At 53.4% G+C, this 27,781-nt stretch overlaps 1 protein-coding gene and 1 long non-coding RNA gene across 6 annotated transcripts; one reads left to right on the forward strand and one right to left on the reverse strand.

Moving 5' to 3' along the window:
• The first annotated feature begins 2,082 nt into the window (after positions 1–2,082).
• On the forward strand, positions 2,083–27,409 carry NOTCH4 (notch receptor 4). Of its 2 annotated transcripts, none has more exons than XM_055406011.2 (30): positions 2,083–2,281; positions 3,074–3,155; positions 3,336–3,622; positions 5,820–6,167; positions 6,265–6,387; positions 6,502–6,738; positions 6,862–7,017; positions 7,957–8,151; positions 9,602–9,715; positions 11,733–11,846; positions 11,935–12,057; positions 12,874–13,033; positions 13,655–13,800; positions 14,187–14,339; positions 14,542–14,659; positions 14,890–14,977; positions 15,312–15,465; positions 17,046–17,230; positions 19,488–19,740; positions 19,987–20,099; positions 21,217–21,740; positions 22,305–22,688; positions 22,789–22,964; positions 23,499–23,718; positions 23,899–23,980; positions 24,075–24,213; positions 24,714–25,009; positions 25,234–25,381; positions 25,890–25,987; positions 26,135–27,409. In XM_055406011.2, exons 1-30 carry the CDS (start codon positions 2,215–2,217, stop codon positions 26,822–26,824), a joined length of 5,973 nt encoding a protein of 1,990 aa, XP_055261986.2. In that variant the 5' UTR covers positions 2,083–2,214; the 3' UTR covers positions 26,825–27,409. The 2 variants fall into 2 exon arrangements, with proteins under 2 accessions (XP_055261986.2, XP_055261987.2); XM_055406012.2 differs by having other exon boundaries at positions 23,899–23,971.
• LOC129543132 (uncharacterized) lies at positions 18,084–26,009 on the reverse strand. Of its 4 annotated transcripts, none has more exons than XR_016036087.1 (5): positions 25,871–25,998; positions 23,085–25,420; positions 20,869–20,995; positions 20,414–20,652; positions 18,084–18,571 (listed from the first exon to the last, which is right to left on the reverse strand). It is a non-coding gene; the product is annotated as an uncharacterized LOC129543132 (long non-coding RNA). The 4 variants fall into 4 exon arrangements; XR_008683249.2 differs by having other exon boundaries at positions 18,095–18,571; positions 23,085–23,713; positions 25,871–26,002; XR_008683247.2 differs by lacking the exon at positions 25,871–25,998 and having other exon boundaries at positions 18,102–18,571; positions 23,085–23,242; positions 23,463–23,596.
• Positions 27,410–27,781: the final 372 nt, after the last annotated feature.

Here is a 27,781-nt window from a genome sequence, read left to right on the forward strand (position 1 = left end):
GTATAAAGAACTATGTTCCATACTTTGCAATAATCTATAAGGGAACAGAAGCTAAAAAATAATATATATATATAAACCCACACACACACACACATATACCTGAATCTTTGGCCTGAAACTTTGGACACCTGATGTGAAGAACTGACTCACTGGAAAAGACCCTGATGCTGCGAAAGATTGAAGGCAGGAGGAGAAGGGGATGACAGAGGATGAGATGGTTGGATGGCATCACTGACTCAATGGACATGAGTTTGAATAAGCTCCAGGAGTTGGTGGACAGGGAAGCCTGGCATGCTGCAGTCCATGGGATACCAAAAAGTTGGACACACTGAGCGACTGAACTGAACAGACGCTTGAATCACTTTGCTATACACATGAAACTGATACAACATTGTAAATCAACTATATTTAGGAAAAAGAAAAAGAAATTTTATCCTTTTATCCTATTAAAATAAAGGAGACTGAAAAGACAAGACAAATAAATGCAGTGCATGATCTCAGATTAGATCCTGGACTGAGAAAAAATAAACTTTATAAAGGATATTATGGGGCAATTGGCAAATTTTGCACATGGACTATAGATTAGATAATAGTAGTATATCAATTTAAGTTTCCTGCTTTTGATAGCTGTACTGTGGTTTTGTAAAAGCTTCTTGTTCTTAAGAAATTCACACCAGTGGGTTTATGAGGAAAAGGATATATTATTCATAGTGAAAGTGTTAGTTGCCCCGTCGTATCTGACTTTGTGACCCCATGGACTCTAGCCAGTCAGGCTCCTCTGTCCACGGAATTCTCCAGGCAAGAATACTGGAGTGGGTTGTCATTCCCTTCTCCAGGGAATCTTCCCAAGACAGGAATCAAACTCAGGTCACCTGCGTTGCAGGAGGACTCTTTAATAAGTCAGATCCACCAGGAAAGCCCATATTATGTGTGACTTACTCTCAAATGCTTCAGAAAAAAACACTCACGTGTATTTAGAGAAATAACAATAAGTGTGGTCAAATTATATCAATTGGTGAATCTGAGTGAAGAATATCTTGGGATAGTTTGTGGTATTTTTGCCTCTCTTCTGTGAGTTTTAAGTTACTTCAAAATAAAGAGTTTTAAAAAATAGAAAAATTAAAAAAAAAAAAGAACGACGCTGGCAAAGTATACTCATTGGCAAGGAAAGGTGCTCAGGGTGCACCAGCGTGGGGCCTTAATGCTGGAGCTGTGCACAGCTATGGATGACACCTCCGGCCACCCTGGACTCTCAGTTCCCTGAGCTACTAGAGGAACTGGGTGTGTGGCTGAACCCAAAGCCTTCCTGGGTTGACTCGAGAAGTCTGGTTGAGTCGGGGCCCTGAATCCTCCTTTGTGATTTTGTTTACTCCAATTTTAAATTCAATGACCGGCATTCCTTGCATCCCAGGGACATCTGGGTGGAGGGAGAGAGACATGTAGAATTCACCCAAATGCAGTGTTTGCTATGGATAATCCAGACTGCAAAATTTAGCAGAGCCAATGTTCATTTATCATCGATGACGATCTTACACCTTCCTCTCCAAAAGAAGCCCAAGATTACCCCCCCAAACCCGCCCAGCATCTTGCCCATTCCACAGAAGGAGAAAACGAATTTCCCAGCAAGGACCGAGGTCCTGTGGGTTCTGTCTGCCAAGAATTAGTGGTTTCAGTTTATGGAGAGGTGTGGATTCTCCGAGAAGAATCTGTACTGACCGCATGAAACAATATCCTCTCCTCAGAAGGGGAAAGAAGATTGCTTATCACCCCACACCTCTGTTTCCAGGTCCTGACCTTCCCCCAGGGCACAGGACAGTCACTGTGAAGTGCCCAGCGATAGAAAGGGAAGAGTCCACACTAACAACAGAAGGGCTACGGCTGCTTCAGGGGCCCCCGCCCGCCCCGCTCCCCCTTCTCTCACTTGCCCTCGGGCCACCCTGTCCTCCTTCCTCACCACCTCCCCAGGGGTGGTCAGGGAAAGAAAGCCCCTCCCTCATCCCCTCAGTGTTCCTCCACTCCGCCCCCCTCCATCACTAGGGTGTCCAGGACATTGTGTGACTCAGGAAACAGCTCAGACGTGAGGTTCGCAGCAGGCCGAGGAGGAGGAAGAAGGGGCCGTGGGAGCAGAGGAGGTGGCTGCTGCCTCGGCGAGGGGCTCTAAGGGTCCCACTGGAGGGGGCAGGGAGGATCTGGGCGTGGGGCAGGGGCTCTGGAATGCAGCCCCCTTCACCGCTGCTGCCGCTGCTGCTGCTGCTGTGTCGGCCAGTCGTCAGGACCAGAGGTGAGGCATAGGGGGGCGAGAGGCCAGGCGACCCACCTTCCTTAGGAGGAGGTCCGGTGGGTAGGGGACAGAGGGCCAAGGTCCTCGCTTTGAGGCAACACTGGATGGAGAAGATTCTTGCCCCAAAATGGGACAGTCGGCAGGGAGCCCCGACTCTGCTCCTGCAGCTACACAGACCAAGGCTGTGGGCCTCGTGCCAGGGGTGGTGACCGCAGGGGGATGGGTGAGAGGGTGCCCACCCCCCGGGAGAAACAAGTTGGCCCCGGAACTAGGGGAGAGCATGCTCTTGCAGTCACGCTTAGAAAGAGGAGAGGAAACAGAGTGATCACCTGCTAGGGGAAGAGATGAGAGGGAACAGGAGATGGAGACATGGGAAAGTCAAAGGCTCACCAAGTCCCTCTCCTGGTCCAGCTGTCCCCACCCCCGGTGGCTCAATGCTAGGCCCTTCCGGGAGGAAATCCCTTTAGTGTTTCAGCCATTCACCTCCCAGGAGTCCCCTCAGCCCCCCTCCTGATCCCTGTTGTCTTGCTTCCGAGGGATGGGGCCTGAAGCTGGACTTGGGAGGCCAGAGAATAAACAGGAAAGGAAGGGTGGGGATTAGTAACTGAGGACCTGGGACCTAGGGGGCTGGGGTGTGAGTGCCACGTGGGGACTAGAACAGGGCCGTAAAGGCGATGGTGGTGTGGAGCACCTTCGTGGGCTGCTGCAGGCAGGTCCCTCCCGAGCATCCGAAGGAGGGCGAGTGGAGCGCGATGCTCCCTGCTCCCATCTCACCCTCATCTCCATCCCTAGGGCTGCAGTGTGGGAGTTTCCCAGGACCCTGTGCCAACGGAGGCACCTGCCTGAGCCTATCACAGGGGCAAGGGACCTGCCAGTGAGTGCACCTCGTGGAGTGGGAGACGGGGAAGAGGAACAAAGGAGGGGATGGGGAGATGGGAGGAAAGGAGAAAGGAAGGAGGAGAAACAAATGAAGAGAATCAAATGAAGGCAAAGGAGGGAGGTAGGCGGGAGCAGAGGGTCAGGATGTGAACGTTCCTCTCTCCACCCCTCCCAGGTGTGCCCCTGGCTTCCTGGGTGAGACATGCCAGTTTCCTGACCCCTGCCAGGATGCCCAGCCCTGCCAGAATGGAGGCAGCTGCCACGTCTTTCTTCCCACCCTTCCCGGCTCCCCTGGCACCCCCTCTCCCATGGCCCCCAGCTTCTTCTGCACCTGCCCCTCTGGCTTCACTGGGGATAGATGCCAGATCAAGGACCCCTGTTCCTCCTTCTGTTCCAAAATGGGCCGCTGCCACCTCCAGGCCTCAGGCCGCCCACGATGCTCCTGCATGCCGGGATGGACGGGTGAGCGCTGATGGGAGAGGGAGGAAGGGACAGGCAGGGGCCGTGGCTTGGGCTGCAGGGTAGGATAGATGGAACTGGAGCCCAAGAGACTGTGAGCCCTTGGAGGACAGAGGCTGCGAGAATCAACCAGCCAATTCTTAGTGATCTGTTTACCTGAAACTGACATTCACCACGGAATTGTAAAGACTGCTAAAACATTGAGCTATTTCCAAGGCAGCTGGTAAAGAACTACTGCCATAGCCCCCTTAGCACATCACCCTGACCACTTTCCCAGCCCCCTCAACCTCCCGTGACCCAGTAGCTGGAGGGTTAATGCCTAGCACACCAGGGGACCTCCAGGGCTCTGCATTCTTTTCTTTTTTAATTAATCTATTTATTTTAATTGGAGAATAATTACTTTACAATATCATGATGGTTTTCGCCATACATCAATATGAATCAGCCACATGTATACATGTGGCCCCCCTATCCTGAACCATCCCCCAACCTCCCTCCCCATGCCATCTCTCTGGGTTGTCCCAGAGCGCGGGCTTTGGGTGCCCTGCTTCATGCACTGAACTTGCACTGGTCATCTGTGTTACATATGGCAATGTACATGCTTCGGTGCTATTCTCTTAAATCACCCCATCCTCATCTTCTCCCGCTGACTCCAGAGGTCTGTTCTTTACATCTGTGTCTCCTTCGCTGCCCTGCACATAGGATCCTTGGTACCGTCTTTCTAAGACTCTGCATTCTGAGCACCCGAGCGGCTCCTTTTCTGAGTGGTGGGAGCCCACACTATCATCGGGGAAGACTGCAGTGGTGGGAGGTGTGATGGGGATGGGAGGATCTGACCCAGAGAGAGGAATGGATGCCCATCCCAGGAGGGGGGTACAGTCCTGGGGCACAAGAGCAGGACGTATGGTGGGTGGGTGTGCTAGCCTGTCAGGGGTGCCAGGAGAGAAAGGCTCCATGGCACCTAAGCAGGATGGAGAGGGCTGGACCAGAAAGCAAAGCCCACGTGGCCAGGAAGTGCTTGGACATGGGTGCCTCCAGGAGGGGTGGACTAGAGGCAAGGCTTCTCAGACTTGAGCAGACACAGCAGTCACCTTTGACTGATTGGTGGATGGATGGATGGATGGATGGATGGATGGATTGTGTGTGCTCAGCCGTGTCTGACTTCTTTACGACCCTGGAAGGCCTTAAAAATGCTAGTGCCCCATCCCAGAAAGCCTGCTCTGGTGGGTCTGGAGCAGACCCAGGGAATGGAGATTCTAAAACTAACCAGGAGATTCTGAGGAAACTGAGCCTGCGACTGGGTGTGAGAGACCAGCATACATGACAAGAAGGATGGGCAGTGGCGACTCGCCAGGCCTTGTGCTTCAGAGTAGGGGCTGTGGGCAGCCCCCTCCTCGGGCCCATCGCCAGCTCCACCACTGACAGGACATGACCTTGTATATGGTATTTAAGCTGTCTGGATCCTCAGCTGTCAGCCAATGTCCACACTTCATAAGGCTGTTGTGGAGAGGAAAGGGGGCGATGCTCAGAAAGTGCAGCCACTGCCACCATTCCCATGTGCGCATGGCTGTGGAATCTCGTGACCGTGATCCATTACAAGCACCTAAAGATCAGGGAATCAGGATGAGAGAGGCGAGATGACAACCCAAGGGCACACGGCTGGCCAGGGCAAAGCCACGGGCTACGTCTCCTGTCTTCAGAGGATCCGTGCTTTCCACTTCCCCACCACGTGCTCATTCATGTCCGACTCTCATTCATGTCCACGACTACTCATTCATTCCAGCTCCTTGCGACCCCATGGACTGTAGCCCACCAGGCTCCTCTGTCCATGGGATTTCCCAGGCAAGAATACTGGAGCGAGTTGCCATTTCCTTCTCTGGGGGATCTTCTCCACCCAGGTCACCACTAAAGGGACACCAAGTCCCAGATTTTCCCAAGCAGGGTCGATTCGCAATACTCCCACCAATAGCCACATGTTCAGTTTTCGGTTGGGAAAAAATGTGGTCACTCCAGAGAGAGCCCTCCCAAAAAAATGATAAAACTGAGGATGATGGGCCAGGACAGGGAGAGGATGGGAAGAAGGGAAGGAAATACGGAGATCAGACACAGAGATAACCCAGAGTGAAAGCGGGTCACTCCGGAGGAGCTGGAATGTGTGCAGTGTTGGGAACGGCCCCTCACCGTCCATCCTCTACTTCAGGTGAGCAGTGCCAGCTTCGAGACTTCTGCTCAGCCAACCCCTGCGTCAATGGAGGGGTGTGTCTGGCCACCTACCCCCAGATCCAGTGCCGCTGCCCACCCGGCTTCGAAGGCCATGCCTGCGAACATGACGTCAACGAGTGTTACCTGGACCCGGGACCCTGCCCCAAGGGCACCACCTGCCATAACACCCTGGGGTCATTCCAGTGTCTCTGCCCCGCTGGGCGGGAGGGTCCACGCTGTGGACTCCGGCCGGGACCCTGCACCCCCAGGGGCTGTCTCAATGGGGGCACCTGTCAACTGGTTCCAGGGAGAGACTCCACCTTCCACCTGTGCCTGTGTCCCCCAGGTGTGTCCTCACAGGGGTCTCCCTGAGGCCCCTCTCTGGGCATGGAGGTGGTGTCCTGTGAGTCCCCTTCTCTCAGCTCATCACACGACCCTGTCAGGCTTCACAGGCCCAAGCTGTGAGGTGAATCCAGATGACTGTGTCGGGCACCAGTGTCAGAACGGGGGCACCTGCCAGGATGGGCTGGGCACCTACACCTGCCTCTGCCCAGAGGCCTGGACAGGTGAGTCCTTCAAGCCAGGTTGATGGCACCGGTGACCCAGATGGTCAGCCCCCGTTCTCCAGTCCTCACAGGGCCCCCAGCTGCAGCGCCTGTTCCCTTCTCGCTGCCCTACAGGCTGGGATTGCTCTGAAGATGTGGACGAGTGTGAGGTTCAGGGTCCCCCTCGCTGCAGAAATGGGGGTACCTGCCAGAACTCAGCTGGCGACTTCCACTGTGTGTGTGTGAGTGGCTGGGGAGGCGCCAGCTGCGAGGAGAACCTGGACGACTGTGTGGCCGCCACCTGCGCCCCCGGATCCACCTGCATTGACCGCGTGGGCTCCTTCTCCTGCCTCTGCCCGCCTGGGCGCACAGGTGTGACACAGAGGTTCAGGGAGGTGGGAGGTGGGAGGCGGAGATTCTAGGTGACAGAAGCCCCAGGAGAGCACCTGGGAGCTTCAAGCAGCCTCTGAGTGCCTTACCCACCCCGCCCTCCAGGCCTCCTGTGCCACTTGGAGGACATGTGTCTGAGTCAGCCATGCCACGAGGAAGCCCAGTGCAGCACCAACCCTCTGAGCGGCTCCACCCTCTGCGTGTGTCAGCCAGGGTACACAGGCCCCACCTGCCACCAGGACCTGGACGAGTGTCAGATGGGTGAGGCACCCCCTCATCAGACCCTCTCTAAGCCCCACATAGCCTCTGCACTGAAGAGGGAAACAGGCAAACTGTTTTTCAAGTTAAAAATCATCTCAGGAATTCTCTGGTGGTCCGATGGTTGCTGCTGCTGCTGCTGCTAAGTCACATCAGTCGTGTCCGACTCTGTGTGACCCCATAGACGGAAGCCCAACAGGCTCCCCCGTCCCTGGGATTCTCCAGGCAAGAACACTGGAGTGGGTTGCCATTTCCTTCTCCAATGTGTGAAAGTGAAAAGTGAAAGTGAAGTTGCTCAGTCATGTCCGACCCTTAGCGACCCCACAGACTGCAGCCTACCAGGCTCCTCCATCCATGGGATTTTCTAGGCAAGAGTACTGGAGTGGCTTGCCGGTCCGATGGTTAGGATGCTGCTATTTCACTGCCGAGGGCCCGGATACAATCCCTGGTCAGGGAACTAAGATCCCACAGGCTGCACAGCAGCCAAATAAATAAATGAGCATACCTTTTTTCCTGAATTTGTCCTTATTTGGCGTCTCTTTCTTACCCAGTCTTCTAACCAATACTCAGCCCTCCAGACCCCAGTTAGTCATTTCTCCAGTTTTTTTCAGATTTTTTTTTAATGTGGATCAATTTTTAAAGTCTTTATTAAATTTGTTACAATATTGCTTATGCTTGATGCTTTAGTTTTTTGGCGTCAGGCATGTGGGATCTTAGCTTCCTGCCAAGGGATTGAACCCACACCCCCTGCATTGGGAGGTGAAGTCTTAAGCACTGGACTACCAGGGAAGTCCCACTCCTTCTCCACTTTAAGGTCACAACGCCCTTCCCCACTTTGATCTCATTTGCCACAAATAGGCCCCCCACACCTTCCCTGCCATTCAGACCTTCTTACCCTTCCACCCTGAGTCTGGTGGACTCCCAGTTCTTCTCTCCTCCCAGCTCAGCAAGGCCCCAGTCCCTGTGAACACGGCGGCTCCTGCCTCAACACGCCCGGCTCCTTCGAGTGCCTCTGTCCGCCTGGCTACACAGGCTCCCGCTGCGAGGCTGATCACAATGAGTGCCTGTCGCAGCCCTGCCACCGGGGCGGCACCTGCCTGGACCTGCTCGCCACTTTCCAGTGCCTCTGCCCACCAGGTACCAGCTGAATGGGGCCGTGGGTGGAGGAGCCAGGGAACTAGTGCTGAAGCCACTGGATGTGACCCCTCCAGAGAATGGCTAGCCTGAAACCAGTTGGGGTCAGATAGCAAAGAAGGCTTCTCCTCATCGCCTCATCCCCCAGCTGAAAACTTAAAGAAACCAGTGCCCCCCCTCCCAGGAGAAGAGCTTCCACAGATGGTAGTGAGCTTGCACACTGCTCAACTCTGTGTTCACTTCATGGTTCCCGTAGCATGCACAACCTGATCCACTGTATGCAGAGGCCCATCAAGGGAGAGAAAAGCAGCAGTTAATAAACTTTTCATGCTGCAGCCTCTGCTTATGTCAACCCAGATGTTCTACCTACTCAGGGAAACTTTTCCCTGTAGAGATCAAGAGTAAACTTTTAAATTCCAAAGGGTCTGTGTGCTTGAATCTGGCTCAGTGGGAAAGGAATACTGCAAAGCAGCACCTACCTATAAGTTAGAGTTAAGGGGAGAAACATCTCCCAGGGAGACAGTGATGGAGTCAATAGCAGGGAGCTGAATGAAACTAGAAAAACTGTAGCTTACTTCTGCCTGAGTGTCTTGCAGGCATTATCTAATCTTTACAGTATCCCTCTGAGGTCAGTATTGTTACTATGCCCATTTATAAATGAAGAAACTGAAGCACACAGGAGTTAAGTGACTTGTTCAAGGTTGCCCAGCTAGTAACTGGTAGAGTCGGGATTCAAACCCAGAGCTTTGATAGTTTCACCCACTACACCACACAGCCTTCCGAAGCTGAGAAGTGTCCAAGGAAAAATGCTGAGAACACTATCCAGTAAGCCAAGGGACAAGGTTGTAGATACCAAGGAGCTTCAGAGGCAGGCTCCCCAGGCAAAAAGAGGGAGGCAGCCGAGGTCCAGAGCCTGATCCACGTCAGTTCAGGATGAGACAGTGGAGTCCAGGAGGAGCCCGAAGAAACAGGACAAGTATGGGAATGACACAGGTTCCCAAATGCCCTTCAAATCCCCACCCTGGGGGTCCCTGGTCTCCCTGGCATGGAGGCCTGCCCAGGTAGCATGGAAGGAGTGGATCACCTCCAAGAAGACGCCCATTTGTCACACGGGTACCAAGAGAACCTCCAGGGTGCTCAGCCCTACCGGGTGAGCCCTGCCTTCTGTACACTGAGGAATGGCCTCAAAAGACACTTCCCTGAAGCCCTCCCACAGGTCCCGGCAGGTGCCCTGCTCCCTGAGCTTTCATACTTGAAGGCGACAGAGCCACTGTCCAGCAGAGCAGCAGGGCCTCGGTCCATCTCTCCAACCCACATGCAGTGGCCCCCTAGGAGGGGTTGTCTGGTGGGGCACCTGGCAGGTCAAGGACAGGGCTGGCCCTGGAACCTGGCCTTTGGGGCAGAAGGCAGGGAGGCAGCCGAAGCAAGGCTGACCCCACCTGCATGTCCTCAGGCTTAGAAGGGCAGCTCTGTGAGGTGGAGATAGACGAGTGCGCCTCGGCCCCCTGCTTGAACCACGCTGACTGCCACGACCTGCTCAATGGTTTCCGGTGTGCCTGCCGGCCGGGTGAGTACAAACTCCCTCCACGGTTCAGGCCTGGCAGTCGCTGGTGGCCTCTCGAAGATCTCTCAGGCCTGGCCAAGAAGTGCCCCATCTCTCCAACTCCCCTGCTCTCCAAACTGTCTTCTCTTCAGCTCAATTCGGTCACTCAGTTGTGTCTGACTCTTTGCGACCCCATGAACCACAGCACACCAGGCCTTCCTGTCCATCACCAATTCCCAGAGTCCACCCAAACCCATGTCCATCGGGTCGGTGATGCCATCCAACCATCTCATCCTCTGTCATCCCCTTCTCCTCCTGCCCTCATTCTTTCCCAGCATCAGGATCTTTTCCAGTGAGTCAGCTCTTCACATCAGGTGGCCAAAGTATTGGAGTTTCAGCTTCAAAATCAGTCCTACCAATGAACATCCAGGACTGATCTCCTTTAGGATGAACTGGTTGGATCTCCTTGCAGTCCAAGGGACTCTCAAGAGTCTTATCCAACACCACAGTTCCAAAGCATCAATTCCTCGGCACTAGCTTTCTTTATAGTCCAGCTCTCACATCCATACATGGAAAAACCGTAGCTTTGATTAGACGGATCTTTGTTGACAAAGTAATGTCTCTGCTTTTTAATATTCTGTCTAGGTTGGTCTTAACTTTTTCCTCTTACATCCTGCAAATCTTCCCCCGCTCACTCGCCCGCCCTCATCTCTGTCCTGCCAAGTCACCCAAATAACCCTCCCCTCCAGCCCTCCTTCAGAACCCTCCATACCCTCCCCCTGCCTTCTCAGGGTCCCCGCTGGTCTTGGCGCTGATAGCCATGGATGCAAGGGAAGTCACCCCAGACCTTCATTCTCCAGTTTCACGGGACATCCCTCTGTTCCCAGCTATGATAATAAATGATGTTTATTGAATATTTACTCCAAGCCAGGCACTTGGTTATGTACTTTCAGGCATTATCTCATTTAATCCTTTCAGCAGTACCATGATGTAGGTTATATAATCATTCCCCTTTTACAGGGGAAGAAAAGTGAAAGTGAAAGTCACTCAGTCAGTCCAACCCTTTGTGACCCCATGGACTATATAGTCCATGGAATTCTCCAAGCCAGAATACTGGAGTGGGTAGCCTTTCCCTTCTCCAGGTGATCTTCCCAACCCAGGGATTGAAACCAGGTCTCCCACATTGCAGGCGGTTTCTTGTGGCTGAGCCACAAGGGCAGCCCACAGAGGAAGAAAGGGGAGCCTAGAGAGGTTGGGTAGCTTGCCCAAAGTCGCATGGCTGACAGTGGCTGAGTTTCACTTTTATGCATCACCCTCCTGTCATCTCCACCTGCCCCAGATGTCTTTTCTGAAAGTTCATCAGGTTCACCTTTCCTAACAAGGGGAAAGGCCAGGACTTGTATTTATTTTTTTGATAAAATGTATTTCCAGCATTAGTACACATATCCAGTTATGTGAAGGCTATATGAAGGCTAAAGTTACCAAGTTATGTTCTGTATGTCCTGAAATTCAAATCACTATTACAGAAGCCCCCACATTGGTGCCTTTGTCATATAATGACACATTTATACAAAACAAAACCTCAAAACCCAAACCCTTTGAAAGAAGATTCTCTCCCTTGCAATTTGTAACCATGTTATGTCTATATCTGTAAAGAGAAAGCTAGGTTTCCCCAGTGGCTCAGTGGTAAAGAATTCACCTGCAATGCAGGAGATGCGGAGACAGAGGTTCCCATCCCTAGAGTGGGAAGATCCCCTGGATGAGGGAACGGCTATCCACTCCAATAATTCTGCCCAAAACTCCTATGGACAGAGCAGCCTGGCAGGCTACAATCCATGGGGTCACAAAAAAGTCAGACTGGACTAAGCAACTAAACAACAAAGAAAAGGCTAAATACAAGTGTTAACTCCTAATTTCTTGTTTGAATCCATGAAATCATGCCTTTAAATCTTAAATATTTGTAACAAAGTCCCTCATAAGTTTAGTAAAAAAAGAAAAAAGACCTTGGTCATCTCTCCCCACTCACTCCCCACCCCACCAGGTTTCACCGGCCCCCGTTGTGAGGAGGACATCAACGAATGCCAAAGCTCTCCCTGTGCCAATGGTGGGGAGTGCCAGGACCAGCCTGGATCCTTCCATTGCAAGTGTCCCCCAGGTAAACTGGGGATCAAAAACACTGGAGGTGACAGTGGGGACAGGGACAGACTTCCATGAAGGGCCCTGATTCCCCTGTTGTGCCATAGGCTTTGAAGGCCCACGCTGTCAGGAGGAGGTGGACGAGTGTCTGAGTGGCCCATGCCCCACCGGAGCCAGCTGCCTTGACCTCCCAGGAGCTTTCCTTTGCGTCTGCCCCTCTGGATTCACAGGTCAGCAGGGGAGAGGTTGGAAAGAACTGGAGGGATATTTGAGCACAACTGGGGTGGAGTCATTGATGAGTGTCTGAGGATTAGGATGTGAGAACAAAATGAGAATGGAATCCCTGAAAGTTGTGCAGTGCAAACAACCATATAGGAGCTGAGGGTGTTACTGTAGGACTCACATCCGGCTCAACATGAGTGATATGACTGGAGATCAGGAGCAGAGGAGGAGATTAAAAGGCAAGCCATTCATTTGCTTATTTAGCAAACATTTGTGAAGTGCCTACTATGCCGACACAGACACAAAGTTGAGTTGCTATCCTTGAGTGGCTTTAAATCTACTGCAGAAAGACCAGAAGGTCTCTTGTTAATTATGGCCCAGGGACGTGCTCTGAGGAATGCATAGGATCCTATAGGAACACAAAGAATTGGCCAACGCAGACTAGAGATGAGAAAGGATGGCCGAACAGAGCCATAAAGACTGAGTAGGAGTTTGTCAAGACAGAATGCTAGGCAATGTGTTTTAGCCACAGATAACAGCATGTGCAAAGGCACTGGGCAGGGGGAGGGGAGAAAAGCACACCCCACTTAAGGAAATGCAGAACTTGGGGTACCAGGGGCAAAGGTGAGAAATGCAGCACTTCTAGGAAGGTCATGTCATGTGGGACCCCATGTGTCATTCTGAAGAAGTTGGTATCCTGAGGCATCAGGGAGCCACTGGAGGATAGGGTAATAGGGAGGGAGCAAGTCACGCATAAGAAGTGGCCTCCAGCCTCATCAAGGACAAAGACAGACTTTGTTTTCTGACTCTTCTCCCCACTGTAGGCCATCTCTGTGAAATTCCCCTGTGTGCCCCTAACCTGTGCCAGCCCAGACAAAAATGTCAGGATCAAGAGGACAATACCCACTGCCTCTGCCCCGATGGAAACCCAGGCTGTGTCCCCACAGAGGACAACTGCACCTGCCACCATGGGCACTGCCAGAGGTAACATCTTCCAGGCCCTCCCCATTTACAGTCTCCTCTGGGTCCTTTTCAGCTAGGGCAGGAGAAGACAGCCAGTGAGGTGCAAGTCTGTAGGAAATGACCAATAGGGAATAGGAAGGAGAGGACAAAGTTCTGAGACCACAACCAATGGGAAGGCTTGACTGGTGAGTGTTATCCAATGAGGGGAGAGTTCATAAATAACGAGGGAAACAAGACTTGGGAGGACCAAAAGAGAAAGAAGTGTATTAAATCCCAGGACCAATTCATCTCATCATCCATTCAGTAAATATTTATTGAGTGCTTATTACATGTGGATACTCTTCCAGGCACTGGGAAAACAGCACAAAACAAAAGAGACCAAGTTTTCATATCTAACCTCATGGAGCTTTTGTTTTAATGTGGAAAAACAGACAATAAACAAGTTATAGAAGGAATAAATGGATAGATAGATCAATCTAGTTGGAGAAAATTAGTAGGGTCTGTCAGGCAAAAGGGGGGCAATGCTGAGAGCAAAGCCCCTGAGAAAGGGGCCAGAGTCTCAGGACCAGAAAGAGAGAGGTCATAGGGGTCTGACCAATGGGGAAGAGAGAAGAGAACCCCCCGCTTTCTTTCTATGACCAGATCTTCATGTGTGTGTGATGGGGGTTGGACAGGACCACAGTGTGACACAGATCTGGGGGCCTGTGTCTCCACCCCCTGTGCCCACGGAGGGACCTGCCACCCCCAGCCCTTTGGCTACAACTGCACCTGCCCCACAGGTTACACAGGTGAGGCGCTCCCTAAACCGTGTATACCCTGGGCTGACCACCATCTAAATCAAGGGCAAGGCCAGTGGAGACGTGTCCAAAGGGCTCTGGGTCTCAGTCACCCCCAAGAAGAACTGGGACTTTCCTGGTGGTCCAGTGGTTAAGACTCTGCGCTTCCACTGCAGGGGGCATGGGTTTGATCCCTGGTCCCAGAACTAAGATTCCACAGGCATGCTGCAGGTGCTGCCAAAAAAATAAGAACTGGGCATGGGCTACAGAGCAGGAGGTGGTGAGAAAAGAAAAAAGGTTGGGTGGGGGAGAACAGTGGGGATGGGGATGAGGAAGGGAAGGAAAGGGAAGAGAAAAAAGGAAGATTCACTTTCTCAGACCCCACCCACTCCCCTCAGGGCCCACTTGCAGTGAGGAGGTGACAGCCTGTCACTCGGGGCCCTGTCTCAACGGTGGGTCCTGTAGCCCCAGCCCCGGGGGCTACTCCTGCACCTGCCCTCTGAGCCACACCGGGCTCCGCTGCCAGACCAGCATTGACCACTGTGCCTCTGGTGAGTTCCCACCACGTCCTAGGGCTGGGCCACAAAAGGATGCAGAAGGGGGTCAGGGTACGTTGATAAAAAATTAACTGGACACAGGGAGCCGTTGTTTGGGTGGGGAAGTTGGCAGGGTAGGGGGGCGGTACCTACCTGTGAGTGACTGAGGCCAGGTTACAGGCAAGGAACCCAACCCCTCACAGCCTCCTCTCTCCAGCACCGTGCCTCAATGGGGGCACCTGTGTGAACAGGCTGGGCACCTCCTCCTGCCTCTGCGCCCCAGGCTTCCAGGGCCCACGCTGCGAGGGAAGGACCCGTCCCAGCTGCTCAGACAGGTGAGCAGGGCACAGAGACCCCTGGAGGAAGGGAGGGAGCCCCTGCCAGCCTTCCACTCTGTCTCCTCTGGGGCTCCGTGCTGCCTCTCGCCCCACGCCCCGCTGCCTTGCGCTCTGCCTTCCCTCCAGCTTTCCCACCTCCCCAGCGGCTGCCTCCTCACACGTCACACACTCCCACCCCTTGTTTCCCTGCCCCTCCTCCTACTGTGCCCTCTCTCTTTCTCATCCAGCCCCTGTAGGAACAAGGGAACCTGCCAAGACAGCCCTCAGGGTCCCCGCTGCCTCTGTTCCCCTGGCTACACAGGAGGCAGCTGTCAGGTGAGGGGCCGGGAGCCAGGTGTGCAGAGGAAGGAGAGGGCGGGAGAACTCCAGTGAGAGGGCCTTGGGCAGCAGGGAAGCTTAGGAGCGGTGAAAGGAGGTTTAGGAGTCTAGGAGTTGAGCTCGAGATCTGTATGGTTCATTGAAAGGATTTTTGATCCCAGCAACTCTTCTGGGATGCACGTATCCAAGGAAACCAGGGAGGGTGATCTGGTCCCAGACCATTTAGGAGAGAGTTTTCAGGGGAAGGGATTTTGAGGAACTGGCAGAGGACCATCTCTGGGCCTGGGAACCTGATGCTCCTTTCCACCTCACTCTCCCTCCTAACCTTCAGACACTGATGGACTTATGCGCCCAGAAGCCCTGCCCACAAAATTCCCACTGCCTCCAGACTGGGCCCTCCTTCCAGTGCCTGTGCCTCCAGGGATGGACTGGGCCTCTCTGCAACCTGCCGCTGTCCTCCTGCCAGAAGGCTGCTCTGAGCCAAGGTACCAACCCAAGACCGGCTAGGGAGCAGAGGAAGAGCAAAAGGGTCTCCTCCTCTAACCCATCCGTAAGGACATCCACACACAACATTTGGCCAACCGATCGACTAAAAGTCAAAGCCACACACACCAACCAGTTATTGAAGCTGCAGTTCAACACCCAGGACAGCCTAACACAACTCAACTCCTAGAACCACGTTCAACATAACTCAAGCAACACTACGCAGCCCAGCCAATCAGACTCCAGTTTAACGCAAGCAGCAGGGACATAACCCAGTGATCCAGGGTGGAACAACTCAACACTGTCATTACCATCATAAGTTAAGTGAACCACACTTAACCGACCATATGCAACACACTTCACCATGACCCCCCCACTTGGATGTTATGCCAACTCCCTGATAAAAGAATACCTTCCTTGCTCAAATAAGTTTTTTTTTTAAATTATTTATCTTTGGTTGCGCTGGGTCATCGTTGCTGCTCACGAGCTTTCTCTGGTTGCAGAGAGCAGGGGCTACTCTCTAATTGTGTTGCCTGGGGCTTCCCATTGCGGTGGCTTCTCTTGTGAAGCAAGGACTCCAGACACACGGGCCTCTGTAGTTGCCATACATGGGCTCAGTAGTTACGACCCGAGGGCCTAGCTATTCCTAGGCATGTGGGATCTTCCCCAACCAGGGATGGAACCCATGTCCTCTGCGTTGGCAGGAGGATTCTTATCCATTGTACCACCAGGGAAGTCCTCAAATAAGTTTTGATATGAGAACTCAGGGGATAGACCATTGTGGAGATGGTTGATGAGAATCACAGTGAGTGAACATCAGAGAATGGCAAAACCCAAGGGATGGAGTTAGACTTAAGCCAAGTGCCTCCACCTGAAGTTTCTCTTGAGTTCTTCCTTGCTTGAGACTTGTTTGAGGCCAAGAATACAGTTACTTATAATGCTCTGATAAATCAAAGAAGAGGTATTTCTCTCCATTCTGACAAAACATGCAGGAGAAGGAATTTAATTTTTTTTTATTGGAGTATAGTTGATTTACAATGTTGTATCAGTTTCAGGTGTACAGCAAAGTGATTCTAAAAAGAAACAGTCTTTTTTAGATTCTTTTCTCATATAGACCATTATGGAGTGCTCAGTAGAGTTCTCCGTGCTACACAGTAGGTCTTTATTAGTTATCTCTTTTGTATATACAAGTGTATATATGTCAATGTCAATCTCCCAATTTATCCCTCTTCCCCTCCTGAACCCTGGTAATCATAAGTGTATCTGCTACATCTGTAAATCCATTTCTGTTTGAGACATAAGTTCGTTTGTATCATTTTTTTAATTTCACGTATAAGCAATAGCATATGGTATTTATCTTTCTCGGTCTGACTTACTTACTTAGTGTGACAATCTCCAGGTCCATCCATGTTTGGAACTTGTTTAATCTCTTCAGCTTCAGGAGCGTACTGATTCCTCAGGCTCCAGGCAGCCTCCCCCCACCCCAGAGGTGTTAGTGGCCCCTCCATGGACCTCTCTGCTCAGTGTCTGGGGCCCCTGCGCATCCTCCCAACCCACTTAGCTTTATTGTCTCTCTTCCCAGGCACAGAAGTCTCTTCCCTGTGCCAGAATGGAGGCGTCTGCATTGACAGCGGCCCCTCCCATTTCTGCCACTGTCCCCCTGGATTCCAAGGCAGTACATGCCAGGACCAGGTGAACCCTTGTGAGTCCAGGCCCTGCCAGCATGGGGCCACCTGTGTGGCCCAACCCAATGGTTATCTCTGCCAGGTGAGAAGGTCTAGAGGAGGCGGGGCGGGGGGAGACAAAGTTGGGCTGGATATTGAAAATAGCAGTCACGGGGCAGAAAGGGTGGGGAGAAGGCATTTTCATTTACCCTATACGTCCAACCAACCACCAAGTCAAGCTGTTTTACCTCCTAAATATTTCTCAGCTCTGTCCTCGCCCCTTCACCCTCATCCCACTGCCTTAGTCCAGGCCTTTGTCGCATTCCACCTGGACACCTGCATCAGCCTCCTAACAGTTAATATCATCACTGCCTCCACACTTGTACTATTCCACCACTAGGGTGCTCTGTTGAAAACACTAAGCTGGCCTGTCACTCTCCTACTTAAAACCTTTCAGTGGGGACTTCCCTCCAATAAAGAATCTGCCTGCAGTGTAAGAGGCGAGGGTTTGATCCCTGGGTTGGGAAGATCCCCTGGAGATGGGAATGGCAATCCACTCTGGTATTCTTGCCTGGAGAATTCCATGGACAGAGGAGACTGGAGGGCTACAGTCCATCGGGTCACAAAGAGTCAGACATGACTGAGCAACTAACATGTTCACTTTCACTTTCACCAGTGGTTAAGACATGCTTCCAATTCAGGGAGCACGGGTTCAATCCCTGGTTGGGGAACTAAGATGCCACATGTCTTGCAGCATGGCCAGAAAACACAAAAACCCTTCAGTGACTGCCCACCTCTTTCACAATGAAGTCCCAAGCTGCCGTGACCCAGCCCTGCCTCCCTTTCGGGCCTCATCTCTCTTCACTGCCCACCCACCCCCCGCCCCCTGCCCCGCTCAACCCTGCTCCAGCAACACAAAACTGCAGCTGGCTTCCCCACACCCCAGAATGGCTCTTTGGTGGCTTTCCTCACCCCTCTTTCGTTGGATGGTGCCCAGGAGGCACCCGCCTCAGGGAGATGTCCCTAACTTCTCTCCAGACTGGGTTAGGGCCTCTCCTTGGTGGTTCGGGTCACTGAGCAGGACAGGAAGACACAGTCAGGTTTCAATTCCATGCAACCTGATCCATGTACTCACACAGAATAGAAGGCACAATCCCATAACTACCCTCTTTCTTTAAATGTTCAATGTATTTTTTAATTTTTTATTACAGACATTTTCAAACATACACAAAAACAGTGTACCGATGGGTAGTGAACCCCCGTGCACCCATGACTCAGCTCTACTTCCTCTTTCATGAAACTCCTTCCTCCAGAAGTTTTCAAATCGCCACCTCCTTCATCTGCTTCTTCCAACCCTCTGGCCATTTCTCAGACGCTCTCTGAATTTTTTCTCCACCTTTCTGAAACCTTCCTGGTACTCCAGTCTGGCATACTCTCCTTCCTCCTGCAAGAATTCAGCACGTGGTACAGACCTCACAATGACCCTTTTCTCACCAGCAGGATATGAGACAATCAGAAAATGGTTAAGGTCATGAGTTACTGAGTCATAGACTTGTGCTGAATCCCAGCTCTGCCACCTACCAGCTCTGTGGCTTGTGCAAGGCACTTATCTTTCAAGGAATCAGTTTCCTTTTCTGCAAAGTGAAAATCAAATGAGATGACCCATAGAGAGGGTGGTCAGGAGAGTTCTAGAGGTTATGTGTATAAATCACGCAATCAGTGATAGCTGTCACTTCTCTGGTTGACTGAGCATTTCATGGAAGCAGGGAAGCAGTTCTAATTTTCTTTGTATTCTGAGAGCCTGAAAAGATGCCTGGGCACAAAGTAGGCAATGCTTGAAAGTGAAAGTGTTGGTCACTCGGTCGTATCTGACTCTTTGCAATCTCATGGTCTGTCCATGGAATTCTCCAGGCAAGAATACTGTAGTGGGCTGCCATTTCCTTCTCCAGGGAATCTTCCCGACCCAGGGATTGAACTCCCATCTCCTGCATTGTAGGCAGATTCTTTACCATCTGAGCTACCAGGGAAGTCTAATAAATGCTTATGAATTAATAAAGCATGAGAGAACCCAGTGGGTGTGTGGTTGGAAGAGGAAGGTTTTATGAAAAATGGAATTATATCTAGTGGTAATGAATTATAGAGATTGGGACTTGGAAGGGGACGAGGTCCATATTACTGAATAATAGTGTCTCGTGCAGTTGAGGTGAAAGGGTTAGGCTATATGTGGCTGTGATGGAGGGTAAGCTGAGTGATGCTTTGAGTTGGAAGGTGGGGTGCTAAGCAGACTATCTTGCACTGGGTCCCCTAGAGTGCCAGGAGGGGCTCACTTACTGGTTCCCTGTCTGACCTTTGCCTACCAGTGTGCGCCCGGCTACAGTGGACAGAACTGCTCAAAGGAACCAGATGCGTGTCAGTCCCAGCCCTGTCACAACCAGGGGACCTGCACCTCCAAACCCGGAGGCTTCCACTGTGCCTGCCCGCCAGGCTTTGTGGGGCTGCGCTGTGAGGGGGACGTAGATGAGTGTCTGGACCAGCCCTGTCACCCCACAGGCACTGCGGCCTGCCACTCTCTGGCCAATGCCTTCTACTGCCAGTGTCTGCCTGGACACACAGGTGAGGCCTGAGGTAGGGGTGTGCGCATCTCTAGCCATAGCTGAATTGACCATGGAAACCCAGACAAGCCCCACACATGAGGCAGCCTCGTCATCTGGCCCATTCCCTCGCCTCAGACCCCACCCTAGAGAACACGCACCACCATCCCTGTGCCTGTGCAGCTGGTGCTGGGCTGACTCCCAGGAAAGAGCTGGGAGGGAGGCAGCGGCTGAAGTGGTGTCATGTTTAATCCCACCCCCACCGCAGGCCAGTGGTGTGAAGTGGAGCTAGACCCCTGCCAGAGCCAGCCCTGTGCCCACGGGGGGTCATGTGAGGCCACAGCAGGGCCACCCCCAGGATTCACCTGCCACTGCCCCCAGGTGAGTGACCACAGGCTGCTTCCTCTGTTGTCCCCAGTGCTAACACAAGAGAAACCCTGAGCCAGGAACCTGGGGGAGCACCCGAGAGGGAATTATCAGAGAAGGCCATCTCAGGTCCAGAGGGGTACGTGGCCCTCAGAAGCAGTGGTGGGGAAAGGCAGAATCAGGTGGAAGTTTGAATGGAACTTTCAGAAGTCATGGATATTGCCTGTGGGAAGGTCCGCAAGGCTGGCTGGGTGACCGTGAATAAGTTAACTCTGTGTGTGTGTTTATAGACCTCAGATGCACGAAACTGGGTTCGTCTTTTTACATACCCTTTATTTTTGGCTGCCCTGGGTCTTCATTGCTGCGCACGGGCTTTCTCTAGTTGCAAAGAGCAGGGGCTTCTCAATGTGGTGGCTTTTCTTGTGGCCGAGCACAGGCTCTAGGCACACAGGCTTCAGTAGCTGCAGCGTACAGGCTTCAGGGAGCAGTCTTGGTAGTTGTGGCACACAGGCTTAGCTTCCCCATGGCATGTGGAATCTTCCCAGACCAGGGATCGAACCTGTGTCCCCTGCATTGGCAGGAAAATTCTTAACCGCTGGACCCCAGGGAAAGTGAAAGTCACTCGGTCGTGTCCAACTCTTTGCAACCCCATGGACTATACATAAACAGTCCATGGAATTCTTCAGGCCAGAATACTGGAGTGGATAGCCTTTCCCTTTTCCAGGGAATCTTCCCAACCCAGGGATCAAACCCAGGTCTCCTGCATTGCAGCAGGATTCCTTACCAGCTGAGGCACAAGGGAAGCCCAAGAATACTGGAGTGGGTAGCCTATCCCTTCTCCAGCGGATCTTCCCAACTCAGGAATCAAACCGGGGTCTGCAGCATTGCAGGCGGATTCTTTACCACCGGAGCTATAAGGGAAGCCCTAGGTTAATCTTAAAACCCTGGTTCATGGTACAGTAAAACACAAATTAACATTAGTTTGTAGATAGCCTTCTTTTCTTTAAAAGATAACACCCGTGAACTTAACCCAAAAATTACATTTTCCCTTTACTATTGTTACAAATTACACTTTTTTCCCTTTATAACTGTTTTCCCCTTTATTATTGTTACAAATTACATTTTTCCACAGGGTTTTGAAGGCCCCATCTGCAGCCACAGAGCCCCCTCCTGCGGTCTCCATCACTGCCACCATGGTGGCCTGTGTCTGCCCTCCCCCAAGCCTGGACTCCCACCCCGCTGCGCCTGCCTCAATGGTTATGGGGGTCCTGATTGCCTGACCCCACCAGCTCCTTCAGGCTGTGGCCCTCCTTCTCCATGCCTACACAATGGCAGCTGCTCAGAGACACCTGGGCTGGGGGGCCCTGGCTTTCGCTGTTCCTGCCCTGCCAGCTCTCCAGGGCCCCGGTGTCAGAGGCCCGGAGTCAAGGGATGCGAGGGCAGAAGTGGGGATGGGGCCTGCGATGCCGGCTGCAGTGGCCCAGGAGGAAACTGGGATGGCGGGGATTGCTCCCTGGGGGTCCCAGACCCCTGGAAGGGCTGCCCCTCTCATTCCCGGTGCTGGCTTCTCTTCCGGGACGGGCAGTGCCACCCTCAGTGCGACTCTGAAGAGTGTTTGTTTGATGGCTACGACTGTGAGACCCCTCCAGCCTGCACGTGAGCCTGAGACTGATTTGGGAGGATGGGCAGGGGGTGGTGGGGGAGGCAGGATGAAGACAGAAGGACACAGAAGAGTATGAGTCACAGTGTGACCACAGCCTCACGCTCCAGGGAGCTCCACTCTAATAACCATTGCTAAATAGGGATAGAAGACGCTAGACTCCAACCCAAGGGAATGAGGCAGCATGAATATTTAACATGGGGACCAAGAAAGAGGGCACTGCCTGTCTGGGCTACCCTCTGAGTGTCATGGGAACCCTGGCCTCAAGCCAGGCAACTCCTGTTGCCATGGTGTATCTCCCCTAGCAACCAGCATCCCTGAGGGGAAAGGGCTCCCTTTTAGGGAGCCAGGAGTTGGAGAAGGTAGAGAGGGGACAGTGTTAGGAAACAAAGGTCAGTAGACATTAGGGTGTCTGGACTAGCTACCGTCCAGGGAGTAAACCCCACTCCAGAACTGCCCCCACTAAGCAGAGCCCTCAAGGCTGTGGAGTATCGGGAATGCTTTCTAGGGCGAGGGAGTCAGGTTTCTTTAGGGTCCTGAGCCATCTCCTCACCCCACAGTCCAGCCTATGACCAGTACTGCCGCGATCACTTCCACAATGGACACTGCGAGAAGGGCTGCAACACGGCAGAATGCGGCTGGGACGGGGGTGACTGCAGGCCGGAAGATGGGAATTCAGAGTGGGGGCCCTCCCTGGCCTTGTTGGTGGTGCTGAGCCCCTCAACCCTGGACCAGCAGCTGCTCGCCCTGGCCCGGGTGCTGTCCCTGACTCTGAGGGTAGGGCTCTGGGTGAGGAAGGACAGTGAAGGCAGGGACATGGTGTACCCCTATCCTGGAGCCCAAGCGGAAGAGGAGCTAGGAAGAACCCCTGACCCCTCTCAGCAGGAGAGAGCAGCCCCCCAAACAGAGCCTACAGGCAAGGAGACAGACTCCCTGAGTACTGGGTAAGAACGCTGGGGGGGGCGGGTGGTGGGGAGGAAAGACATTAGTTCTTTAACTGGCGGAGGGGAGCCAGGGACCAACCCAGGGGTCTCTTCCCCACAGGTTTGTGGTGGTGATGGGTGTGGACTTGTCCCGCTGTGGCCCCGAGAACCCTGAATCCCGCTGCCCTTGGGACCCTGGGCTCCTACTCCGCTTCCTTGCTGCGATGGCCGCAGTGGGGGCCCTGGAACCCCTACTGCCAGGACCCTTGCTGGCTGCCCACCCTCGTGCAGGCACCGGTAGGTGATCCCGTCATTTCCCTGATTTTGCTCCCAAGCCAGCTTTCGTGCCAGAAACCAGCAATGAAGGCAAATGAAACAGAAGCACTGAGACCCCAAATGTTGTTTGTGGAGACTTACCCTTGTTAATAACCTTCTTCTCCAAGTAGATCTCCTCACAACCCACTGGCTCTGCGATCTCCATCTCCGAGTCTTTTATCCTAACCTCTATCACAGACCGCCCACAAACCTTGGGTTCTGGCTTATTCTCTTTAATAAGCCAAGAGTTATCCAATCATCTGCAAATCAAACAGTTCATAGCATTGTGAAAAAATAACTCCTAAATGCCACTTACTATGTGCCAGGCCTTGCTCTAAGCATTTTACAGTATTATTTAATCCTCCCAACAAACCCTATGAGGCAAGTACTATTATTATTCCTATTTTACAGTTGCGGAAACTGAAGCCAAAAGAGGCATCTGCACTTGCTCAAAGGTCTCACCAGAATACCCAACCTCACCAGGCATGGCCTCTTTTTCTGTGTCTCTTCCACCAGAGCCCTCCGCCAACCAGCTCCCATGGCCTGTGCTGTGCTCCCCAGTGGTCGGGGTCCTTCTCCTGGCCCTCGGGGCTCTTCTCGTCCTCCAGCTCATCCGTCGCAAGCGCCGAGAGCACGGGGCCCTCTGGCTGCCCCCTGGGTTCACTCGCAGGCCCCGGACTCAGCCAGTTTCCCGCCGACGTCGACCCCCCCTGGGCGAGGACAGCATCGGCCTCAAGTGAGAGTGAGAAAGAATTGGGGCTCAGGGAGGGGACTCTTTACCGTGGAGATACTGGTGATCAGAAGCAGTAAGAGATGCTACTGCACAAGCTGAAGACACAGGAAGGGGAGAGAAGTGGGGAGGCTGCTGGAAGTCCCCGGGGCCCTGAAGGTCCTCTCCCAACCCACCCCCTTCCAGGGCACTGAAAGCAGAAGCAGAAATGGATGAGGATGGTGTTGTGATGTGCTCAGTCCCCAAGGAAGGAGAGGAGGTGAGCCAGGTGAAAGCACTGGGGCAGGAGTGGTCCTAAAGTGACGGAGGGGTTGAAGGGACAAGTCACCCTGCCTTCATTGACCCTTGCTCCGATCCCCAAGGCTGAAGAAATGGCCTCACCCCCCAAGTGCCAGCTGTGGTCTCTGAGCAGTGACTGCCAAGAGCTCCCCCAGGCAGCCATGCTGACTCCTCCCCAGGATTCTGAGATGGATGTCCCTGACGTGGACACCCAGGGACCTGGTACGTGAGCCAACCTAGACCAAGAAAATGAAAACTCCCTTTGACCCCTTTTAGAATCACAAAGTCCTTTGATATCTGAACTGGATTAACTAATACTAGAGTAAGTGCTTCAGAACAGTCAAAGTGCAGTCCCAGGACAGAAGCAGCAGCATCACCAGGGAAACTGTTAGAAATATTAATTCTCAGGTTCCACTCTAGAGCTTCTGACTCAAATTCAAAATACCGGGGAATCTGTGTTTTAACAAGCCCTGTAAGTGAGTCTGAACCAGGACTCAAGTTTGAGACTCACTGCTCTAAAATGTTAAAGTATTTAGGCCTGACACTTCCTTTTACAGAGGAGGAAACTGAAGCCCAGAGCAAAACAGAAAGTCACTGACACAAGCCACACAAAATCAAGATCCCAAGCTGGGCTTCTTGACACCTCAGGCTGTGATTCTCCCTGAGCCTCCATGTTCTCCCACTTCCCCAGTTGTCCCCCATTTCTCATGTCTCATCCACAGATGGGGTGACACCCCTGATGTCAGCAGTCTGCTGTGGGGGCGTGGAGTCCAGGACCTACCAAGAGACATGGCTGGGAAGTCCTGAGCCCTGGGAACCTCTGCTGGAGGGAGGGGCCTGTCCCCAGGTTCACACTGTGGGCACCGGGGAGACCCCCCTGCACCTGGCTGCTCGATTCTCCCGGCCAACCGCTGCCCGCCGCCTCCTCGAGGCTGGAGCCAACCCCAACCAGCCAGACCGGGCAGGGCGCACCCCTCTTCACACGGCTGTGGCTGCTGATGCTAGGGAGGTTTGCCAGGTCAGTGCACACTGGGGTTGCTAAAGGACACTGGGCAAACCTGCAAGTAAGGCTGGGCAAAGCCTTCTCCAGGGTTTGGCAAAGAGGAAGGTGATGATTGGAGACTGATAGAGAAACAAGAACAGAAGACTGAATGGGGATTGGGAGGCGGGTTAGCAATGCGAGGGTCCTTAGCTAGCAGTTCAGATATACCAGCAGTCACTGGTCCTCTCTCGCCCTTCCAGCTCTTACTCCGTAGCAGACAGACTGCAGTGGATGCGCGGACAGAGGATGGGACCACAGCCCTGATGCTGGCCGCCAGGCTGGCTGTTGAAGACCTGGTTGAAGAACTGATTGCAGCCCAAGCAGATGTGGGGGCCAGAGACAAATGGGGTATGGATCTGGAGAAGCTGATGTTGTGCTATAGAAAAGCTGAGCAAATGGGGTGTGAGGTAAGATCTAAAAAATAGGGGGGACAGCAGAGGAACCAACCGGAAGCTGGGGCATTCCCTCCCACCCTGCTGTCAAGGTGGTAAATCTGCAGGAGGCAGCACGTGAGTCTGCCCTCAGCATCCTCAAAAACACACACACGCTGCCCTTTCCCACTGGGAAGTAGGATGGAGGAGAGTGTCTGTGAAAACGGAAAAGGGTCTCGTGGGAGGGACGCGGTCTGCCGGTCCCATAGACCCCAGAACAATGCCCTATTGTCCCTCCCGCGCGCTGGTGACGTCACCAGGGGCAACGCTTCCTGCAGGCCGACGGTCACCCGGGCAACGCTTCCGCCTCGGAGGGACCCGGCGGGCGGAACAGCCCTTCCCCCAAGACCAGAACCCGTGGGAAACAGGAACCCAGGCGTCTGGCCCCCAGCCTCGCGGTAACTACCTCTCACGTGGTCCCCTAGGAAAAACAGCGCTGCACTGGGCCGCCGCCGTGAACAACGCCCGGGCCGCCCGCTCCCTTCTCCAGGCAGGAGCCGATAAAGACGCACAGGATGGCAGGGTTAGATGGGGCCCCTAACAATACACTGGGAGCAGGACAGGTGAACTGCGAAAACCCTGCAGGGGCGGGGCAGCGGTCAAGTAGGAGGGCCGATCCTGCGGGCGGGGCCTTCCCTGACCTCGCCCTCGGCTGTTTCCTCCCGCGCAGGAGCAGACGCCGCTGTTCCTGGCGGCCCGAGAAGGAGCGGTGGAGGTAGCTCAGCTGCTGCTGGGGCTGGGAGCCGCCCGAGGGCTCCGGGACCAGGCCGGGCTAACACCGGGAGACGTCGCCCGCCAGCGCAACCACTGGGATCTGCTGACGCTTCTGGAAGGGGCGGGGCCACCGGAGGCGCGTCACAAACCCACGCCGGGCGGCGGGGCCGGCGCCCTCCAGCGCGCGCGGACCGCGTCCGGAAGCGTGCCCCCGCGTGGGGGCGGGGCTGTGCCGCGCTGCCGGACGCTGTCAGCCGGAGCCCGTCCGCAAGCCCGGACTTTGTCCGCGGACTTGGCCGCGCACGGGGGCGGGGCCTACTCGCACTGCCGAAGCCTATCGAAAGGAACAGGAGAAGGCCCGCCCCTCCGCGGGCGTAGGTTCTCAGCAGGCATGCGCGGGCCTCAGCCCAACCCTGCAATAGTGCGAGGAAGATCCGGGGTCGCGGCCGGGAGCGGGGGCGTGGCCGCAGCTGTTGACTGGCCCTGCGACTGGGTGGCCCTAGGAGCCTGCGGCCCCGCCTCCAACACTCCAATCCCGCCCCCATGCCTAACACCGTCCCCTGAGCGGGGATCCCCTCAAGTTGCCTGGGGTCCCCCAGCCCACCAAGTAATACCCTTAAATGCAGGAGGCGAGGGTCAAAAATGAAAGGCCACATTTCAGGGAGGGATTCTAAAAGTGGGTACTCATTAAATGACAAGCAGTCTGGAAGGCCTCTAGATTTTAAGATCCTTGTGCCTCGAAAGTGAGGGATCAAGAGTGTAAGTGTCCCTCCCAAAATGATGTACATCACATCGTCTTCCACGTGGGGAAACTGCAGCCTGGAAAGAGGGTTCAGGGTGCTGGGATGAAGCACCCTAATGAAATGGCCAGCCTCTCTCAGAAAAGAAGGATGAGGGGTTATGGGAAGTACCCTTGAACCAAGAACTGCAAACTGACAGAACGTGAGATGTTCTTTTCTGTATATTGTTCCCAAAGGGAGCCTCTATCGCCTGAAAACCCCAATACCCGAAAACGGCTGACAGATATTTATTGAGCGCTTACTGTGTGCCAGGCACTGTGTAGGCGCTGAAGACAGGGCCAAGGGTTACTCCAACTGATGATTCCTTGCATTCTCCCCACCATACCCCACCGTCAAACAAACTACTGCAGGGATGAAGTGCCACCCTTCTAGCCACCACTATCTCTAAGAACCCCAAATGTGTCCCCCCATAATAAAGATGATTTGAAGTGTTAGAGTCTTTTGGAAGGGTTGGGGAATGGAGAAAATATGAAATTGACTGCATCATGTTTTCAGACTTTTGTGCCCTAGGTTCAACATGTGGATGGAAGCTTTCAGTATAGTTTTAAGAGCTAGAATAAGACTTGGAGTCCTGTGTTAGTTTAAGCAATCATCTAAAGTCTAGTAATCCAGTGAGAAACCACACACACTAAACCATGCATACCCTTCATCCCTCTTTGAAGGACATTTTGTTATAGCCACTTAGATCTGATTCCTGAGGCCTCAAGTAGAGGGAGATGGAGAGAGCATCAGACTTTAACTACCATTCAGCAATATGGTTATGCCTCTTTCATGGCGACAGACCTGAAACACTCAGGCATGAA

The sequence above is a fragment of the Moschus berezovskii genome, chromosome 23, assembly GCF_049115385.1.
Source record: "Moschus berezovskii isolate FMDL1 chromosome 23, NW_MosBer_1.0, whole genome shotgun sequence".
NCBI classification, from domain to species: Eukaryota; Metazoa; Chordata; class Mammalia; order Artiodactyla; family Moschidae; genus Moschus; species Moschus berezovskii.

What these genes read in the sequence shown, in the direction of transcription:
- NOTCH4 (XM_055406011.2), top strand. Translation starts at nt 2,215, where the DNA reads ATGCAGCCCCCTTCACCGCTGCTGCCGCTGCTGCTGCTGCTGTGTCGG. An exon ending in CCTGGACGAGTGTCAGATGG is followed by an intron (nt 7,018 to 7,956) that starts GTGAGGCACCCC and finishes CTCTCCTCCCAG; the next exon opens with CTCAGCAAGGCCCCAGTCCC. An exon ending in CCGGTGTGCCTGCCGGCCGG is followed by an intron (nt 9,716 to 11,732) that starts GTGAGTACAAAC and finishes CCACCCCACCAG; the next exon opens with GTTTCACCGGCCCCCGTTGT.